The 21916-nt window shown below is 39.2% G+C and overlaps 1 protein-coding gene and 1 non-coding gene across 3 annotated transcripts in view; one reads left to right on the top strand and one right to left on the bottom strand.

Annotated features, from left to right (window-relative positions):
• JADE3 (jade family PHD finger 3) overlaps positions 1-21916 on the top strand; it is a 140795-nt gene that overhangs the window by 56142 nt on the left and 62737 nt on the right. For both annotated transcript variants that reach the window (XM_016218482.2, XM_087829518.1), the window contains exons 2-3: positions 13971-14027; positions 14576-14652. In XM_016218482.2, coding sequence (XP_016073968.1) covers positions 13982-14027; positions 14576-14652 — 123 coding nt within the window. In that variant the 5' untranslated portion in view covers positions 13971-13981. The remainder of the gene's footprint in view (positions 1-13970; positions 14028-14575; positions 14653-21916) is intronic.
• Positions 10349-10475, bottom strand: LOC148090581 (small nucleolar RNA SNORA27). Its single transcript, XR_015713771.1, has one exon. It is a non-coding gene; the product is annotated as a small nucleolar RNA SNORA27 (small nucleolar RNA).

Genomic DNA, 21916 nt, shown 5'->3' with positions numbered 1-21916 from the left:
AAAGACTACAATAAAGTCTCCAAACGCTTGGAAACTAAACAACACACTTCTCGTTAATCCATGGATCAAGGAGGAAGTCTCGAGGAAGGAAATAAAGAAGTTAATGTAACTGAAAACAAAAACAATAGAGAAAAACAATGAATCTGAAAGCTGGTCTTTGAACAGAGATTCTGACTAAATTGGTAATGGGTGCAGGTTGAGCATTGGGATTTTTACAAGCTCCCTAGATGAGTCCAATGTGTAATGGGGATTGAAAACCTCTGCTGAGGATACTAGATATATTTTCTTGGGGGTTAACTTGTATTGGCATCTATGGCCCTGCCCCTTTCATTTTTCCTGAGGAAAATTTGTAGCCATTTTATTTTCTCTCACTTTCTGTTGTCCTCAAAGTCAGTCCTGACTATTTCCCTTTGTATGTTAGCTTCCGTGTCTGACTGGAAGTGAGCATTTAACAGCAACGCCCCTCCACTTCACATCCACACAACCTTGATTGATTTTGGGATTAACTCTGAAACCCCCCTCTCTTGGTTTGCAACACATCATTGGTTACCAGTTTTACGCTGTGATCACCCAAGCCATAGTGACGACGTGTCTAGTGCACCTGGTCCTGTGGCCCTAGCTCTGTGGGAGGGAGCCAAAGGAAGACTTGATTTCTCAGCTCTGGTGGCCAGTGTAGTGCCTGCCCTCTGTTAGCACAGTATTAACAGTTGGTGTGCGGTGGATTTGAACTTGCTCAGTAAGTTTGGGATTGTTTCTGTTTGTTTGACCTTATATGTGAGGCTTACATGCCTGTTGTTGTTACTAAAACCTGGGATAAAGATTATTTTTTCTCCTAATAAATTTTCATGATCATTTTAAATCAGGTAGACATGTGAGTAAATAGTTCACTATAGAAGCAATGCACAGCAGCAGATAAATTTATTTCCATTGGAGAAAGATTTATGTGTTCTATAGTAAAAGCTATTCTTGTTGATTTACTTTATTCTTAAGAGGTCTTAATTTGCAAATATTTTATCTTAAAAGGATTTATGTTTTGTAAAATCTCTCTTTTTATTCTTAACGTGCCAAACCTACTTATTTATCTGGACAGTTGAAATTGTTGAATATATGTACATAAACTAAAAAGAATGTACTGCTAATTTTTAATGCTTTTTTAGTTTCAATATATGTACCTTATTTTTTTATTTTTCAATTACAGTTTACTTTCAATACTATTTTGTATTGGTTTCAGGTGTACAGCATAGTAGTTAGACAATCACATACTTCACAGTGTTTCCCCCGATATTTTCAGTACCCACCTGACACCTACATAGTTATTATAATATTATTGACTATATTCTCTTTGCTGTACTTTTACATCTGGGTGATTATTTTGTAACTATCAATTTGTACTTCTTATTCCCTTTACCTCTTTCACCCAGTTCCCCAACCCCATCCCCTCTGGCAACCACCAGTCTGTTCTCTGTGTCTATGAGTCTGTTTCAGTTTTGTTTGTTCATTTATTTTGTTCTTTAGATTCCACATGTAAGTGAAATCATATGGTACTTGTCTTTCTCTGACTGACTTATTTCACTTATATACTGCTAATGTTTTAAAAGTTATTGGAACTAGGGCCTTTTTCCTTAAAAGACATAGAACAGATTTAATTTAGTAGGGGCTAGGACCATTAAAATCTGTCAAGATAACGTCACAGCCTGGCCAGTGTTGCTCAATGGTTGAGCGTCAACCCATGAACCAGGAAGTCACGGTTCAATTCCTGGTCAGGGCACATCCCCCAGCTCGATCCCCAATAGGGGTCATGCAGGAGGCAGCCAATCAGTGATTCTCTCTCATCATTGATGTTTCTATCCCTCTCTCCCTCTCCTTTCCTGTCTCTGAAATCAATTAAAAAATTATTTTTTAAAAAAGATAACGTCACAGAATAGGCCATCCAGGCTAAAGCCTTCCAGTGAGGTTTGTATGGGCCAAACAGTGGGCTGAGAGATTGGGAAGGAAGGGGTGGTATCAGGAGAGTGGTAATTCAATTGTATGCTTCCAATTTGCAATATTATTTTGTTAAAAGTAAGGTTTCTTGCCCTGGCTGGTGTGTCTCAGTGGTTAGAGCATCAGCCTGCAACACGAAAGGGCTTAGGGTTAAATTCCCGGTCAAGGACGTGTACCTGGGTCACAGGTTTGCTTCCCATCCCCTGGAGGCAACCAATTGACGTGTGTCTCTCTCACATTGACGTTTCTATCTCCTTCCCTCCCTCCTTCCCCTCCACTCTCTATGAAAAACAATGAAAAAAATATCCTCAGGTGAGGATTAACAAAACAAAACCAAAAAAAAGGTTTCTTACAGTTTAGACCAGAGGTTGACAAGCTATGGCCTGTGAGCCAAATCTAGCCTGCCATCTCTGTATGGCCTTCAAGCTAAGAATGGTTTTTACATTTTAAAATGGTCGATATATGAAGAGTAATATTTCATGACATGTAAAAAATTATATGAAATTCAAATTTCAATACAATAAAGTTTTATTGGAACAGAGCCATGCTCATTTGTTTATGTACTGTTTATGGCTGTTTTCATGCTACAACAGCAGATTTGAGTAATTGCAACAGAGACCGTATGGCCCAGAAAGCCAAAAATATTTGGTATCTGGTCTGTTACAGAAAAAGTTTGCCAGACCCTGATTTTAATTCACTTCCTATGCTGGCCTTCTCATGTAAGATGATTTCTCCTCAGGGGGTTTGAATTTCCCAAATAATTTGTTAACAAGTCTGTATATTAAAGGGGTAAGCCTGCTTCCTGGCAACAGGCATCTGTGGTTGACATAGAAATACTTGTCTCAGTGGCAGGAACCTACCTAGGTAAATTCTTATTTTCTTCTTTTTTCTTAAATGCTCCTTGAGGACTTTTGGAGAAGAATTGACCTCCATACTCATCTCGTCACAGGGGACTGATGAGTCATATAACAAGTCTTAATTTTTTAAAAAACAAAACTTTAAGATGACTGAGATGAAGGTATTTTAGAAAGTACAGAAAAGTGTATCTACTCCAACTTCTGGTATCTCTTTTTTAAAGACAAATATTGGTTAGGGGTGAGGAAAAGCAGTAAAATATGTATGATATGTTCTTTTTCTTCTGATTATTTTTTGTTTACTCAGTCCCTAGGTAGATATTTATGGCTTTAGTCACTGGACTGTTGAAATGTGGTAGAGATGAAAGATAGTCGAGGCCAACAGGCTTGAAGAGAAGTTTTGTTTCTATAATATTGAAGCAGATTGAATTGTTTTGTAGAGAGGGGTGAATTCTGAATTAAAGCATAGGCCATGGACTAAAATGGTCTCAGCGTGGAGAGGGTTAGTATTGTTTACCCCAAAGCAGAGGTAATCAGCTCAAGAAACACATTTATAGTATTTATGATTTCTGGGAGGGTTTTTTTCCCCACATGGCAAGAATTGACCCTAAAGGATATAAGTTTGCTGCTCTGGTCTGACCAGTGGACAACATCTGTCTCTGTTAATGGCTCTGAAGTAAATTTTCCTGAAAGCCTAAGGGAGCTGGACTTTAAGATACTTCTTTACTTAAGGATTACTTCCAAATACCATCCTGGAATTATCCTCCCTGATTTTATCTTAGTCCTTCTTGACCTTGTTTACATTTTCATTCTGTTCCACTTCCTGAGCTGATGAGTTCTCTAAGTTCCCTAAGCATTGCTCAAAGTCCTGCTTTCTTTTTGATAAAATTGCCTTTAGGTTTTAGAGAGTGCCCCTTTGTTACTTTAACTCTGATTGGGTGAATAAACTCAAGTCAGTCATTTTTTGCTTCATTTTTTTAAAGCAAGATTTCTCAACCTCGGCAGCATTAATATTTTGGGCCAAATAAGCCTGTGCGTAGTAAGGGACTGTCCTTTGCCTTGTAGGATGTTTACCAGCCTCCCTGGTCTCTACCTCCTAGATGCTAGTAATACCTCCCTTCCCAGTCGTGAGAACCAAAAATGTCTTCAGATATTGCAATGTGTCTCCTGGGGGACAAAGTTGCCTTCAATTGGGAACCACTGCTTTAGGTATTTGTCTTTTCCAAACTGCAAATTTTGTGCTTTTTGGACTATCTTTATAATATGGAGGCTTCTCTGATTGATTGTATTGTGCTTTTCTGGATTTTTTTTAAGCTCTGGTGAATGCCCATCTTGAATGACAGTGACACTTACTTTTACAGTTTCAGTTTTTCAGGTCAACTGCATCATTTGTGGGTACTGAGAAGAACAGGTACCTCAAAATCTTAGAAGTATTTTTTCTAATTATAAATGCTCTATATGTGTACTGTAAAAATGTGGAGGATGGAAAAAATTGGAGAATGTTTTTATCCCCCAGAAATCCACTACTTCAGTATTACTAATGTAACTGATGTTAGTAAATTGGTTTATGGCCTTCATCTATTTTCTGTATATTTTATTTCATAGATGCAATGTCACTATAAAATCATTTTTATACTGTTTTACCCACTTAACATTTTAACATAAATGTGTCCGTGTATACCCATGATTAAATGATTGAGTGAAATGCTATAATATTAATATACTTTATTCCTCTTTTGTTTGATAGCTAGGTTTCATTTATTATTTTTATTATGGAGGTCTAATGCACATTTTTGTTCACAAATTATTGTCTGTGTTTTGTATTTATTTTCAAAGATGAATGTTGGAAGTACAATTCCTGGGTCAAAGGGTATAATTATGTTTAAAGTAGAGCCTTAAATTATTTTTAAGCTGCTGCATGGTCCCATAGAGAGCAGTGAATAGGGACTCTTGAATGGCCGTGAGTTTCAGAAGTATGTCTCATGGGGCATAGACAAGGAAAGGAAAGGGCTGTGTTGGAGTTAATCACTTTTCCTTGCCTGCCTACTCTTCTGTAGGAATATTAATGGAGAGTCAAGTAGCCACAAAAAACAGACTTAGATTCCAGTCCCAAATAACCCCATTGGGTTGAATTCCAGACAATGCTCCTTTAAAAGGGAGTTTCACCCAAGAAAGGCATCTACTTTATACATTTGTATTTTGCCTGGCTTGCAGTCACTGTTAAAATTAATCAGCCTGCTGTTAATCATTTTGATTGAGATTATAGTAAGAATAAGAGCTGAAAACTGCTATCAAATTACTGTCCCCAAGGGTGCAAAGTGAGGGCCGATGCACATTTTATTTCTGCCAAAACTCATTGTGGGAGGTAAGGAAGAAAAGAAAGCCTTCATAAAGTCTGTACCCTGAATAGAGAACTAGAAAATAAACAGCTGAATAATATTGTATATCCAAATGTAAGACATCATGGCACATCATGAAGTTACTCCAAGATCACACTGTACTTATTTATGATTTTACATAACAAAAGATGTTATTCTACTTTTTAAAATGTACCACTTAATGATGATTAACATGTTTTCTTAAGTAGGGGTGCCTAGAAGCAGAACCTGAAACAGTATTTGAACCTACTTGATATAGTGGGGGAGTGCTCTCAGGTGAAACCTATAAGGGAATGAGGACAACAGGGTAGGGAAGAGGAAGGAGCTAAAGTAAGGATATGGTCTTAGGAAAGTCTAGCCTTAGCCTCTTTGGTTTGAGGGAGTGTAGAACAATTATGGGGTGCTGGATGCTCCTGGGAAGAAGACAGGGAGAGTAAAATCTCCCTGGCAGGACTCCAGCGCTTAGGGAGAGGGACAGCTGTGAGCCATTAGCAGCCAACAGGTAGTAGCTGGGAGATGGATATGCTAGCTAGGTAGAGGGGACTTAGGTGGGGCACCACAGTGTCTATTACTCTTTTGCATGTTTACTCTATGCAGGACACTGTGCTAAGACCTGGAGGTAAGAGATGAACATGGCATAGTCCCTGCTTTCAAGAAGTTTCTGGTCTAGTGGCAGGGCTGACCATGTAAAGAATATTTACAGTGCATGTCAAGTGCTTCTTACACGGTCAGAGACTTTGGTAGAAAGCAAAAGAGTGAATGATTGTGTGAGAGGGGCATCTAGGGAGCTTCACTGAGGAAATCCCACAAATTGGTAGGACCGGGTTAGGGGGGAATGGGCTGGCCAGGATAAACATGGAGGGAACTGTAGACAGAGGGAAGAGCCCCGTGCCAAGGCTGGCAGGTATGAAACAAGATGATGTGTTCAGGAATCACATAGGGCAGAGCATGTGCAGGAGGCAGGGGAGCAGTAACTGATGAGGCATGACAGATTGGAGCCAGAGTACTGTGGGCCTGGAAGGTCATGCAGAGGAGTCTGGGCTTAGAAGAGGCAACTTTCCTGCTGTCATCCCGCCAGTGTACCTCAGGGCTCAGGGCCATCTTGGAGTGCCCATTCCCAATATACCTGCCAGCTCTGCCCTCTGGTGGCCATGTGACTCTAAGCATACCACTTGAACATTTCTGAGCCCCAATTTCCTCTTTTTTTAAATTAAATTTATTGGGGTGACAATAGCTAATATGAACATATGGGTTTCAGGTGTGGGTTTCTATGTTGCAAGGTCTGTATATTATACTGTGTGCCCACCATCCAAAGACATTTCTTCTTCTGTCACCATATATTAGGACCCCCTTCACCCCCTACCCCCTTTCATCTGGCAACCACTACACTGCTGTTTGTGTCCATGAGTTTTAGTTTTATATCCCACATATGAGTGAAATCATGGTTCTTAGCTTTTTCTAACTGACCTATTTCAGTTGGCATAATATTCTCAAGGTCTATCCACGTTGTTGCAAATGGCAGTATTTCCTCCTTTCTTATGGCTGAGTAGTATTCCATTGTGTACATGCACTACATCTCCTTTATCCAGTCCTCTATCGCAGGACACTTTGGTGGTTTCCATGTCTTGGCGACCATAAATAATGCTGCAATGGACATAGGGGCACATATATCTTTGCAAATACATGTTTTCAAGTGTTTCAGGTGTATACCCAGTAGAGGGATCGCTGGGTCATATGGTAGCTCTATTCTTAATTTTTTGAGAAACTGCCAGACTGCTTTCCATAGTGGTTGTACCAGTCTACATTCCCACCAGCAGTGAATGAGGGTTTCCTTTTCTCCACAAGCTCTCCAACATTTATTGTTGTCTTGTTGATAATAGCCACTCAGACAGGTGTGAGGTAGTATCTCATTGTAGTTTTGATTTGCATTTCCCTAATTGCTAGTGAGGTTGACCATCTTTTCATGTATCTATTGGTTGTTCACATGTATAATGCAGTAAAGATAGTCTCTTCAATAAATGGTGCTGGGAAAACTGGAAAGCTACATATAAAAGAATGAAACTGGCCCGGCCAGGCGTGGCTCAGCGGTTGAGCATCGACCTAGGATCCTGGTGATCGGGGTTCGATTCCCGGTCAGGGCACATGCCCAGGTTGCAGACTCGATCAGTGACACTCTCATCATTGATGTTTCTATCTCTGTCTCTCCCTCTCCCTTCCTCTCTCTGAAATCAATAAAGATATTTAAAAAAAAAAAAAAAAAAGAATGAAACTGGATTACAGTTTTTCCCCATGTATAAAAATTAACTCAAAATGGATCAAAGACCTAAATATGAGACCCGAAACAATAAGTTACATAGAAGAAAACAGGTACCAAACTTACGGACCTTGGTCATAGAGAACATTTTATGAACTTGACCCCAAAGGCAAGGGAAGTAAAGGCAAAAATAAATGAATGGGACTATATCAAAGTAAAAAGCTTCTGCACAGCAAAAGAAACTGACAACAAAACAAAGAGCCAGCCAACCAGGTAGGAGATGGTATCTGCAAACAGTAATTTTGACAAAGGTTTAATTTCCAAAATATATAAAGAACTCATAAAACTCAACACCAAACAACCCAATCAAAAAGTAGACAGAGGACCAGAACAGACACCTCTCCCAAGAAGACATACGAACAGCCAACAGATATATGAAAAGATGTTCCTCGTTTTTAAAATGACTGGTGATGACATTTATAGGACTGTTGTGGTGATTAAAAATAATAAAGACAGATCTAAAGACTTACCATCATACAGTAATTCTGTTGATATTTACTGTCCTTTGTCTTTTTCTTACAGTAAATAAAATGGCAGTGCTGTCACAGAAATGGGCAGAGAGATCAATGTACTCTAACAGCCCAGACCCAAAAATGTGCTTGCTTTGTTTTCTTTGCTAAAAATCATTAGCAGTCCAGTTCCTTATTTTCCAAAGCTGGTGTTACTGGTGTTATATAATCTGTTTCCTTGGCTCTTTACTGATAATACAATATTTCTCGTTGCCATCTATAATTAGGAAATGATTGTTACTATAATAGTTTTAAAAACACCAAATTTTGCAGATTCTTAAAAATCTACACCTCCCTCAGTCATGAACAGTTTGGTAACTCACTTAAAGATCAGAATATTATAGAAAATGGAGACACTGTTCTGGCCAAAGTTCATAAGACCAGAACTTCAGGTGAGAAGGACTATATATCTCACCAGAAGTCTTGGGTCTCCTCAAACTTTTCAGAGAACTGAGAAGAGAGGGTCCATGCTCAGTTGACTTTCTTTTACTGAGTGTTTTTGGAGAATAAAAATATTTCCTCTATGGCATTTGCTGCCTTTGATCCCAGCTTGAGTTATCCATATGGAGGTTATGTTCAATAGACACAATTTTTCTGTTGCTACTCTTTTTTAATATATCTCTGTTGATTTCAGAGAGAGGAAGGGAGAGGGAGAGAGAGAATTAAAACATCAACGATTACAGAGTGATCATTGATCGGGTGCCTCCGGCACGCCCCCCACCGGAGATCAAGCCTGCAACCTGGGCATGTGCCCTGACCTGGAATCAAACTGCGATCTCCTGGATCCTAGGTCGATGCTCAGCCGCTGAGCCACGCCCAGCAGGGTGCTACTCTTCTTAACTTTACCTTAAAATTTCTCATTAGTAAAATGTTACAATAATTTAAAGTGTTTTTAAGCTTTATTGAAATATAATGTACATACTATAAAATTCATTTTGAGTATACAGTTCATTAAATTTTACTATATTTGACAGGGTTTTGCACCCATCACTACTGTCCAATTTTAGAACATTTCTGTCACCCCAGAAGAAGCTTTGTGCCCATTTGCAATCAGTTCACATTCCCACTTCCACCCTAGGCAACCACTAATCTACTTCTTCTCTGTAGATATGAGGACTGTGGACATTTCATATAAATGGAATCATTTTAAAAAAGTGATTTTGTATTTATGACTTCTTTAACAAAGTATAATGTTTTTGCTAAGTTTTTTTACATGTTTTATTTTTGTTTTACATGTTATAGCCTGTATCAGTACTTTGTTCCTTTTTATTGCTGAGTGGCATTCCATGGTATGGATATACCACAGATGGTTTAGTTATTTACCTGTTGAAAGACATCTGGGTTGTTTCCAGTTTTTGGCTATTATGAATAAAGCTGCTATAAACATTTATGTACAGGTTTTTGTGTGAACATAAATTTTTATTTCTCTAGAATAAATGCCCAGGAGTGCAGTTGTAGTTGCCTGTTTGAATTTTATAGAAATAACGAAAATGTTTTCTACAGTAGCTGTTCCATTTTATATGTATAAGTGATATAGTTTCTTCACATCTTCTCAAAAACCATTTGAATTTTCACTATTACTTTAGCCATTGTGCTTTTAATTTGCATTTTCCTAATGGCTAATGATATCAAACATCTTTTTGTGTGTTCATTTGCCATTGGTATTGCTTTTCTTTTCTTTTATCCTCACCCAAGGATATGTTTATTGATTTTTAGAAAGAGAGGAAGGGGGGGGGAGAGAGAGAGAGAGAGAGAGAGAGAGAAACATTGATGTGAGAAATATCGATTGGTTGCCTCCTGTATGCATCCTGACCAGGAATTGAACCCATAACCTTTTGGTGCATGGGAAGACACTCCAACCAACTGAGCCACCCAGCCAGGGTTGGTATTGCTTTTTGATGAAATGTCTGTTCAAGTCTTTTACCTATTTTTTAAAATATATTTTTATTGATTTCAGAGAGAGGAAGGGAGAGGGAGAGAGAGAAACATCAATGATGAGAGGGAGACCAATATACACTCCTCCGTAGTTTCTCCTCTGGTCATCTTCTGTTATCAATTCATCTGTTCTTGACCACATCACCTCTTCTCCTTTCCCATGGTGACTGTCCACTGTCTCATTCATTGTGACTTTAAATTATACATTACTTTTTGATAAAACGTATTTTGTTGTTTGCATTTCAGAAGAGTGTTTGAATGGCTTAAGTTTTGCGCCAAGGAGCCAAGTGTAGCACGAAAACTTTATGTGATGGGAAGTTAACATTTTATTTAAAGAAATATTCTTCATTTTGCAATATATACAATTTTTTTTCAATTTGTTTCCTCTGACAGGATTCAAGACAGACACCTGGTTTTCTTGAGTTTTAAAAGGATATTTCCTTTGCTCCACTTGAATGACCAGTAAAAACATAGGTCCAACTGGCAAAGTGAAAAGGGGATATACAAATATTGAATCATGTTGTACACCTGAAACTAATATAGTGTCATATGTGAATTACATCTCAATTTCTTTTTCCTGTTTCAATTCTTTTTTTTCCTTTTTTTATTAAATTTACTGGGGTGACATTGATTAATAAAATTATATAGGTTTCAAGTGTACGATTCTGTAATGCATCATCTGTATATTGTAGTGTGCGTTTACCACCCGTCAAATCTCCTTCCATCACCATATTTTTGACCTCCTTTACCCAATATTCAATTGACTTTAACACTAGGACAGATGGACCTTTGATTAATGATTTTGATACTTGTGCTAATCCTATTAGTTTTTCTTTTTTAAATTTTATTTATTTATTTATTTATTTATTTAAATTTATCTTTATTGTTGAAAGTCTTATGTCCCCTTTTTTCCCCATAGCATTATTGAGATATAATGTACATACCATACATTTCACCCATTTAAAGCACACAATTCCATGATTCTTAGTATATTCACTATGTACAAACATTACTACAAGAGTACTTTGAATGTCTTAATCTCATTGCCTTCTGACTTCCATTGTTTCTGATGGGTAGTTAGCTGTTAATCTTACTGGGGTTCTGTTATAAGTAACGAGTCATTTTTCCCTTGCTGCTTTCAAGATTTTCCCCTGTCTGGCTTTCAGTAATTTTACCATAATATATCAGTGAATCTCTTTGCATGGGGGGGGGGGGGGGGGCGTGTAGTAGTAGTAGTATAAACTACTTGGAGTTTGTCAAGTTTCCTGGATGTGCAAATTAATGTTTTCCAGTAAATTTGGGAATCTTTCAGCCATTATTTTTTCTGCTGCTTTTTCTCCTTTCCTTCCAGTACTCCCATTACATATATGTTGGTACACTTAATAGTGTCCCACATTTCTGTGAAGCTTTGTTCATTTTCTTCATCTTTTTCTTTGTTCTTTTGCTTGCATAATCTATATTGATCTACTTCAAGTTCACTAATTCTTTCTTCCACCAGTTCAAATCTACTGTTGAACCCCTTTAGTGAATTTTTTATTTTAGTTATTTTACTTTTCAATGCCAGAGTTACCATTTGGTTCTTTTTAATGCTTTCTATCTCTTTATTGGTATTCTTACCTTCCTTAACTTCTATAATCATAGTTTTCTTTAGATCTCTGAACATATTTATATGGCTAATTTGAAGTCTGCCTATTAAATCTGGCATCTAATTGCTCTCATAAGCAGTTTCTGTCACTTGCTCTTTGGCTAGTGTATCAGTCATACTTTGCTATTTGCATGTCTCATTTTTTTTTTGTTGGAAACTGGACATTTTAGATAATGTAGCAGCTCTGAGTATTGGCACCCCCACCATGGGTTCTTTATTGTTATTTCCTTCTTTACTTTAGTGTCTGTCTGGATTGTTTTATTGAAGTCTATTTACTCCCCCCTTTTGCTCTGCAGTGTGAAGTGTTGATGTTGCTTCTTAGGGGTGCAGTCTTTGGTATGCCCGCAGTCATCCTAGGGTGATAGTAGTTTTGGCAGGGCTCTTTTTGTCTCTTTCTCTGACCACACCCAGCTATTAAGTTTCCACTAATTGCTGGCTGATTGCTCTGTTGTTTTTAATAATGTCCTGGGGCATAAATTGCTCCACAAACTGATCCACTCAAATTAGAGCTCCTTTGAAGGGATAGTTCCCACGATCCAATCCATATTTGAGATTTCTTCAGAACCCAGAATGGTTCCTTCCAGCTGTCTTATTTCCTTGATTCTCTCCAGCATGCTAGCCAACCTAGACCTCAACTTTTCCACACTGTTGCAAATGAAGTGGAGAGATTTGGAGCCCTCTATTCTATGGCCTTATTCTGTGGCCTGCTTCTCCCACAAGGCAAAATCTCTCAGCCACAGCTCTAGTACAGTGGGTGGGGACAATGATGTACTTCCCTCTGAGTGGCATCCCCAAGCCTCCTAGGTTTGCCTGTGCTAATGTAGAACCCCCATTCCACGAGCTGGGGCCAGGGCATTTGGGGCTTCAGTGTTCTTGGTGGCACCATACCCAAGGCATAGCCTCCATCCCTGGAAGGGGGCCACCTGGAAGAAGGGAGCCCTCACCTCTCAGCCATACTTTTCTGGAACTTAGCCTCAGCAACAGGTAGCTGGGGACAGGGTGAGAAATGCTGATGTCCCGTCCCTCACAGCAAGAAAGCCTAGCAGCTGGGAGCTGGGGCAGAAGGAGCTCTGTGTTCTTGGCTGTACCAGTCTGGTGTGAGTGACATCTGTGCTGGGACAGGATGAAGGGAGTGTGTCTAGGCCCAAATACTATAGATACTTACTGAGTTTTAGTAGGTTTCCTTTAATAAATGCTTCTTCATTTGCTGTATGATCTTAAGACATTTCCAGAGATTTTAAATAAGTGCTTTTTTGTTTCTTTGTTTAAAATTTTCACCCTCAGTTTCACTGAGGAGTAGGTTCATGTTGCTCTTCACATTGTCATGCCAGGAGTGGAACTCTTAGCTTTTTAACATGCAGTTTTGTTTCTGTTACTCCTAATTGCTCACAGTGGCCTTGTTAGCAGTCTATCTCCATAGTAGATTGTGAGTGGCTAGAAGGCAGTAGCCATGACCGTTATCCCTTGTGGAATCATGGTTGGCCCTAGTAGCATTTTGTATACTGTGGCACATACAGAATATCAGTTACTGACTATATCACTTTCTTTTGTGACTTGAAGTATCTAACTGTGCCCTCCTTTTTCCCTACACTCTAGTGCTGGAGTATTCCCAGAAAGGCGGGGCCTCTTTTTTATCTGCCATTGGTTACACACACACACAAGGAAGGACACTTGACCCATTTGAAGTTTTAGTCAAAAGCATTATGTATATTGACAATATAGGAGAGCTTTCTATAATATTCCTTGCAGTGTATATATAGATATAATTTTGAATTTGGCTAGTTGTTTTGGGGATGGGGACAGAGATAAAGTGAGAAAGAGGGAGAAAGCAGGCTGAAAAGCAATGTGGTTGTACTCTTCAAGGTGGGACATGCCTCACTTCTTTCTTCAGCCAACCATGTCTCATGCCTTTCAACCTTGGTTCTTGACAGTTGTGCCTTTGCTACTGTTTTTTCCTTTCCTGCTCCTCCCTGGCTGGTGAGGGCCCCATGCCTACCCCCTTTGTTTGGGTGGACATTGGTAATATGGCCACATCTGAAACTCCAGCCAATCGTGTACTGTTCATCCTCAGCTGAGTGGACTTCCTCCTAAGGCTAATATGTGGCCTTACCCAGTCTTTGACACGCTCTGTATTGGAAAATTTGGTGGTATTCTTCTTTCATCACTCTAGATCATTTGAGAATATTCTTGACATAAATCATTTGATTTGTATGATTGGCCTGCTGCTGCTGCTTGGGATCTGTAGGAAAGTGTTGACCGCCCTCTGGGATGGGGGTGTGTGTGTGTGTGTGTGTGTGTGTGTGTGTGTGTGTGTGTGTTGACTGTTTCATTCAGTGTTGTTCTCTTTCCCAGGATGCTCCAAAATGAAACGTCATAGAACTTTCAGCACCAGTGACAGTTCAGATGAGAGTGAGTAGAACCAGCCAACAGCTGGTAACCTCTGTATCTATACTCCTTAAGGATTTCTTCTTTGACTTGAGGACAGGTTGTTTCATGCTTCCTTCAATGATTAAAAAATAATGATTTTAGGAAAGAAAGCTTGGGATATCATTTTTCTTATTCACTTAAATTTCATTAGAAATTGATAAGATAGGTGGGGAAATTGGGTTTCTATAGCATATAGCACTTGTTTTTCACTTTTCACTTATGTAAACAACAAATGCCAAATCTAATGATTTAATAGTGCTTTTCTAGAAAGGAAGATAAGTATGAGGGCATAAACCATAGGTCCTATAATTCTAATTGTAGCTCAGGTACTAAATGTTTGAAATGTTCTTAAACTCCATTATGAGGCTTTCTTGGTTATAATTTCACTTTCTTCAGTGTTATATATGAGATCGCTGTGTTCTTCTCCATCATGTCTTTCATATTCTCTTGGATGACATTTAGTTATATGACATTTAGTTATATTAGCAGGTAATAAGTCTCAGTATTTTTTTTCTAATTATCTTTTGCAGGTGCTTCCACTTCTCTTACTGGCTCAATGTATAGGAGCAAGTCAAAAATTCCAAATGAACACAAGAAATCTGCTGAGGTGAGATCAGATATTCAATTTTTAGATTGAAAAAAATAGACAGCTGCCTTCTGCCTACATATCTGCAATATCCAGATTTTGGAGATGCAAGGGAGTAAACTATGTGCCAATGGATAGGCTTGTTTCTGATGAGTTTTTATTTTGTTTTTCAAGAAAGATTGCACTTTCTTTTCCCTTTGGGAAAACAGTAACCTTCACAATGTGATTTCATTTTGGCAATTACACTTAAATGCCTGGCTTTAGAATATAAAGCCGCCCTTTAGCCAAGAAGTCAAAGGGAGCTAGACTTGGGGGATTGGGAAGGACCCAAAGATCTGGCCTATGATTGTAAAAAGCTAAGTTGGTTAGGTGGGAGGCAGTGCAGGAAAGGGTGGATGAGGAGGTTGTGGATGGAGAAGGGAAGGACCAGGTTCGAGATCTGGGCTGTGGTGGGTCCTCACAGCCTTCAGAACACTGACAGCCCAAGAAGAATGTGTCATTCCTGATGAGACTGGTCATATTCTGCCCTAATGGCAGCAAAGTGCCAGAGTGGCACTTGGTAATGGTTTAGTGGATCCTGTAGACTTTTTTTCTGTGATAATTAAATAAGGAGAAATTGACCTGTATGTGTTCACTTCTACTATGAGTAGACTTTCTTGGCTACAAAGGAAAAGAGTTTATTTGTTAACTATTGCTGCATTACAAATTATCACAAAACTAGTTGCTTAAAGTAGTACACATGTATTCTCTCAGTTTCTGTGGGTCAGGAGTCTAGCCACATTGTGACTAGGTTCTCTTCTCCAGGTCTTTCAAAGCTGCAATCAGTGTGCTAGCTGGGCTGTGTTCTTATCTGGAGGTTTCATTAGGGAAGAATTGGCTTCCGTCAGGTTGTCAGCAGAATTAATCTCCTTGCAGCTGGAGGACTGAGGTCCCTCTTTTTTTTGCTGGGTTTTGGAGGAGGACCACCCTCCACTCCTAAGGGCTGTTTATAGTTCCTTGCCATGTGGCCTTCTCCATATATCCTCTCAAAACATGGCAGCTTACTTTTTCAAAGTCAGTAAGGGGAAAGTGTTTTACTCTAGTCTAAGACTTAGTCTTATATTAACATAGCATAATCATGGAAGTGACGTCCCATCACATTTTTATACAGACTTCTGTTAGTTAGAAGCATGTCACAGGTTCTACCTGCCCCCACAAGGGGGGAATGGGGCATTACTTTAGGGTGTCAGCCAGAGTGAGCATCTCTCTTTCTCAGAGGTCACTTTTCATTCCCATCTTTTGCTGGGAATCTTTCTGGGCTAGGTAGAATATCAGAGTATATTTATGTGTCTGTGTCAAGAAAAACTTGTGGAATAAAATGCACATAAACAGGAGAACAAATTTCCTATCTATGCAAAGGAGGCCTTCACTACAGAATGGTGAGAAAGAAACCTTGCCACTTTCTTATTCAGGACAGCTAGTCCTAGAATATAGTGACTCAAGAGCTTTGGTTCTTAAGACCTGTTGCCTCTAGGTCAGTGAGAGTAGCAGTCTTTCGTTGCAAAGCGTAAGGAGAACTGAGCACCTGGCAGCAAATTTTTTCACTTATATTTTACATGATGTTATAAAAGAGAGAACCTGATATTATACAACAATATAGAAACCTTACCACCATTTAGGTTTGTTTACACCCCCACCCGCCTTTATTATATAATTGTCCTAAGTATTTTCTGTACATACATTGAGAACTACATTAGACAATGTTAGAGTATTTGCTTCCAACCATCAAACATCACTTCTAAAACTCCAGAGGAGGATAGGCTATTATTTTATCCCTGATATTCCAACTTTCCTTTTGTTCATTTATCTTCTGCTTGAAGAACTTCCTTTAGCCATTCTTTTAGGGTAAGTCTTCCGGTGATGAATTCTTTTAGTCTTCCTTTATTTGAGAATGTCTTGGTTTCACCTCCATTCCTGAAGGATATTTTTACTTGATAGAATTCTGCTTTGACAACACTTTTCTTTCAGTACTTGAGAAATCTGCTGTCATTCAAATAGTTGCTCCCTTGTGGGTAATTAGTCATATCTTTTCCAGTTGCTTTCAAGATTTGTCTTTGTCTTTTGTTTTCCAAAGTTAGATTGTGATGTTCCTGGGCATGAATTTCTTTTGGTTTATCCTTTTTGGGGTTTGATCAGCTCCTTAAATCTAGATTTATATCTTATATAAAGTTTAGGAAATTTTCAGCTATTATTTCTTCAACTATTTTTTCAGCTCCACCTTCTTTCTCTTCCTCTTCTTGGAACTTCAATTTCATGAATGTTAGCTCTTTTGTTATTTTCCCACAGGTCCCTCAGATGCTTCTCTTTTTTTCAATGTATATTCTTTCTGTTGATCAGATTAAGAAATTTTCCATGGTTCCCTTATTTTTTATTCTGTTAATTCCATTTTTCTATTGAGCCTATCCTCTGAGTTTATTTCAGTTATTGTATTATTCCATTTCAATATTTTTACTTGGTTATTCTTTATATCATCCATATCTTTGCTGAAACTTTCAATTTACTCATTTCACAAAAGTATAATTTCTTGCTGAAGCATTTTTGTGATGGATGGTTTAAAATTCTTGACAGATAATTCTAACATCTGTGTCATCTTGGTGTTAGTGTCTACTGTCTCTTCTCATTCCCAGTTCTTAGTATGATGATTTTCCATTGTATCCTGGACTTTTTTGGTATTATGTCATCCAACACTAAGTCTTGTTTAAATCTGTTTTATCAGGCCTCCATAGTAACCAGGCTAGTGGGGAAGAGGGTGCTGGCTCTTGACCACCAGTTGCAGGATTCCTAGACTGTTATCCTAGTTCTGTTATCTCTCCAGGAAAATAGTTCTGTTATCTCTCTAAGAAGGGGAGGAGTTACTCTTTACTCTCCTTACTACTTGATGCTGGTGGAAATCCCCACCCTGTTGCCTCCCTGATAGCAGGGGAAGTGATGGTGGTAAGGGGTACCACATTACTGATGGGCTGTAGTGACAATTCAGGCTCTCTCCCCAGTCTCTGCTGATACCACATTGAGGAGGAGGCACACCTTGTTATTACTGGGTAGGAGTGGATGTCTCTCAGGTAATGTCCACTGAAACAATCTCCTTTTTAAATAAAACATTTTAAACATCTTTTTTGAAATATAATTCTCACACCATACAATTTATCCATTTAAAGTGTGTAATTCAGTGGGTTTTAGTACATTCACAGAGTCACATAACCATTACCACAATCTAAATTTAGAACCTTTTCATCACCATAGAAAGAAAACCTCTTACCCATTAGCAGTTATACTCCAATCCCCCTATTCCCAGCCCCTACCACCCATTAATCTAATTTCTGTCTCTTTATATTTGCCTATTCTGGATATTTCATATAAATGGAATCATAATATACAGCCTTTAGTGTCTGGCTTCTTTCACATAGCATAACATTTTTGGGTTCATCCATGTTTTAGCATCTATCAGTACTTCATCTTTTTATGACTAAATCATATTCCATTGTATGGATATATCACATTTTGTTTATCCATTCATTAGTTGATGAACAATTGGGTTGTCTCCATTTTTAGAGTATTATAAATAATGCTGTTATGAACATTCATGAAAGGTTAAGGTCGGTGGTGCGCGGGCAGGCTAAATAGCCATTTCAGACAGTGAATAAAGAAAAATTGAATTTATTTAAGGAAAGAGGGTAGGGGATGGGGGATATCTAGAGGGCAGGGCTACACAGCACTGAGCCAAAGGGTATTAGGTCCATGATGGCAGCAAAAGTATACCTGGGACAGTGAAACAAGGAAGAGCATAGAAGAGGCAACAAGAGAACCTAGGTTGGGCTGCTTCAGCTCACTGAGAAAGAAGTCAGAGAGAGAAGGGGACCTTGGAGACAGGTTCAGGAAGTAAACCTGGGACAAGCTGCCACTGCCTATTGCTCCCCTGGTTGCTCCCCTAGTGGGGGGCGTGCACTAGGTCCTTTGTCCTAAGTGCATTTATCTCTTATAGGTGGAAATCTTAGGGGAGATTCGCAATAGAATATTCATCAGCTTTCCAGATGTGCTCTTTCAGGGTTGTGGTCTCCACTGATTGGTTGGTGCCAGGGCAGGGGGTTATAAATCAATGTAGGCGGTTCTGAGGCAGCCACTATGGCGCCACTTGTCTGGTTTTGCTGCTTTTCTGAGCCTGGAGCTGAAATACAACTGAGGTTTAGATATACTATCTTTAGGGAGGAAATGCTCAGGGGTCTAAACCGCATGACCAGCGATACGCTGGGGGAGGATAGGTTATTCAGAGGACAAGTTTCCTGTTTTCCCAATTTTGCCCCTTGCTAGGTAGGCATCTGGGGCTTTCTACCCTGGTAAGCTTCTGTACCCGAGTTTTCTGTACCTGGGTTTCTGTACCTGGCACATTAACAATTCATGTACAAGTTTTTATGTGGACATTATGTTTTCAGTTGTCTTGAGTAACACCTAGGTGTGGAATATGGTAACTGGGTCATATGGTAACTCTATTTAACCATATGAGAGAATTCCAGATTTTTTTCCAAAGTGGCTTCATCAGTTTACATTCCCATTAGCAACGTATGAAGGTGTTTGAAATTTGTTATTGCTATGGGTACCAGAGACGATTCCTCTAGTGACCTTGACTTAGGTCCCTTTGTGCTTGTCCTCAGAGAGATTGTCTTTTGCAGTTCTCCCAGCTGTAAACCACTGTTGTTATCACTGGACGCATTAGCATGGTGATGTAGGGCATGGGGGAGGGACGGTGGTCTTTGATCTTCTGATTACATCTTAGTCTTTGGGTGGCATAGTGGTCCTGAGTCTGGTGGTGGAATAGGGGAGGTGGACTTAAGGGATAGGGCTTTTTCGCCCCTGCCCCATTTTCCCCTGTCTACCTGTAGCAGGTATCCTCTGGTATTCTCAGTCTATGTCCTTGAGGTTCTTCCTTCTGTAGATTAATACTTTCTTCTCCTTTAGATAAAGCATGGAGGCTGAGGCTGGGTACTTTTCCTTCCCCCCAGCACTAATGAAATTATACCAGTACCCTCACTTGATATCCTTTCCCTGAAGATGAAGCCTTTTGTTCAGTAATGGAGCCAGGACACTGAACACCAGGGCCCCAGGCAGCACTACTAGAGGAGCTTTTCTCCAGGTTTCCCCCATCTTCCCTATGAGCTGAGTTGTGTGTCTAGAGAAGCTTACAAGAGGGTGGAAACCCCCTGTAAGTACAATCCCCAGGAACTCCATACTCATAGTAGTCCCCATTTGGCCCCAGCAGTTCATCAAAATTTCTAGTTTAATGTTCCTACTGTGGTTTCTGCCCTAGGTAAACAAATGTTCCTGTCCTGTGTCTCCCTGCAGGCATACCTGTCTCTCTTTGAGTGGGCCATTTGTCCTGTGACTCATCTCTCTAATGGGTTCACCAAAAAAATTAATTTGCTGCCTGCTCTGCCTTTTTCTTCTTGTAAGGATAGGAGTTTCTTCTTTTTGACCCTCTTCAGGTCCAAGATAAAACCTTATCTGTTTACTGGGAGTTAGTTATTGAAATGCAATATAAATAATCAATTTTGCTGGGCCTTAATTGACTGCATTAATAGATACATATTTTCTTTGATGATTAGTGCTTTGGTGAGATTCCTGTACATGCCTCTGCCTGATTTATCCTCTAGAGAAGAGTTTCCTAGGGGTGTGTGAATCCCATGTAGGGTCCAGGAGCTTCAGTACCTTCTAAAAATTGTATGCAGACTTTTAAGGGTATGTTTTTATCTGTTGTGTTTTTTTTGAGCTAGTAGTCTTCATCTGATTCTCAAAAGGGCCCATGCTCTTAAAGATGTTTTTAAAAAGTCAATTGCCCTAAAAAAACACACATAGTACTAGATGACCAATTTGAATTTATTAAGAAGTCTTCCATTCTTTCTCAGAAGCTAGGATATTTTAACTTATTAGTCTGACTGGTCTATAAAACATATCAACCTATCTTAAAGGATTGACTGCATATCATCTGTAGGCCCAGAGTGTCATTTATTATGTCCCAGACTTTCATAACAACAGAGTGAAAGCTCATATATTTTAACTCGGCAGAGAACACTGCAATACCCTCAAATAGAGCCTGTTTACATCTCTTTATCTGTTTTTCTAACAAGCTTGATTATTTTGTTTTCTGGCCCACAGCAGATAAAAAGCACCAAGCTTGCAAACATACACTTATTGCACAAAAAGGGACATTGAGGGATGGGAGAAAAACTTGCAAAGAAAACCTCATGTGTCATCTCTTGTGTGAAAACTGCCCAGATCTCCAAGTCAGACTCAATTGCTCCCTCTCCTCCATTACCAGGATGCATATTACCTCTGTTTGGTACAGGGTAAGAGGAATAATCTAACCTACCTACGCAGCCCCAAAGTATATTGCTTTATGGCAACTGATGTTCCAGTTAATGTCAGCCCATAGCCATCAAAAATGTCCCATTTATATTTCATAAGAGACTTGAGAATTATTTCAAACTGTTTGAAAACTATTTCCATGATTTGTAAAGGGGTTTTGGGGGGCCAGGGTGTGTTTTGTTTTTTTGTTAATCCTCACCTGAGGACATTTTTTTTCTATTGATTTTTAGAGAGAGTGGAAGGGAGGCAGGGGAGGGGGGAAAGAGAGAGAGAAGAAATATTGATGTGAGACACCTGGATTGGTTGCCTCCCACACACGCTCCATGACCGAGGCTGGGGATCAAACCTGCAACCCGGTACATGCCCTTGACTGGGAATTGAACCCTCGGCCCTTCATTTCGAGGGCCAACTCTGTAACCACTGAGCAACACCAGCCAGGGTGACTTTTAAAGTTTTAAAGATAGAAATTGCATAAGCTTTGCTTCATTGGAAAAATAAGTGTGCGGTATAATGTCTTGACAATACTGGGTACCTTTGTTATCATATAAGAACAAGCTTGTATTCTTTTCTAGGTTTTCTCTGCTCTAAGTGGTTGATCCTTCTAGATAACCCAAAAATCTTTTTTTGCCTTAAGATTATATAATTCTAAGAAAATCACTTACAGTTAACTCTCTTTAGTTAAATATAGTAACTGTGTGTGCAGCTATTTGTGTGCGTGTGTGTGCGTGTGCGTGTGCACACATGCACGCTTTTGGGGTGACACACCTGTTTGTGGTCAGTTATGTATAGTTTCAGATTTAAGTTTCAGACTGTGAACCAAAACTGATCAATCTCTTTCTCCTTCGTTCACATGGACCAGACAGTGTTCCCCTTTGTGTCATACAGGAAGTAA

The sequence above is a fragment of the Miniopterus natalensis genome, chromosome X, assembly GCF_054644295.1.
Source record: "Miniopterus natalensis isolate mMinNat1 chromosome X, mMinNat1.hap1, whole genome shotgun sequence".
NCBI classification, from domain to species: domain Eukaryota; kingdom Metazoa; phylum Chordata; class Mammalia; order Chiroptera; family Miniopteridae; genus Miniopterus; species Miniopterus natalensis.
Note: the sequence above shows the minus strand (reverse complement) of the source record. Positions and strands in the feature narration are given on the sequence as shown.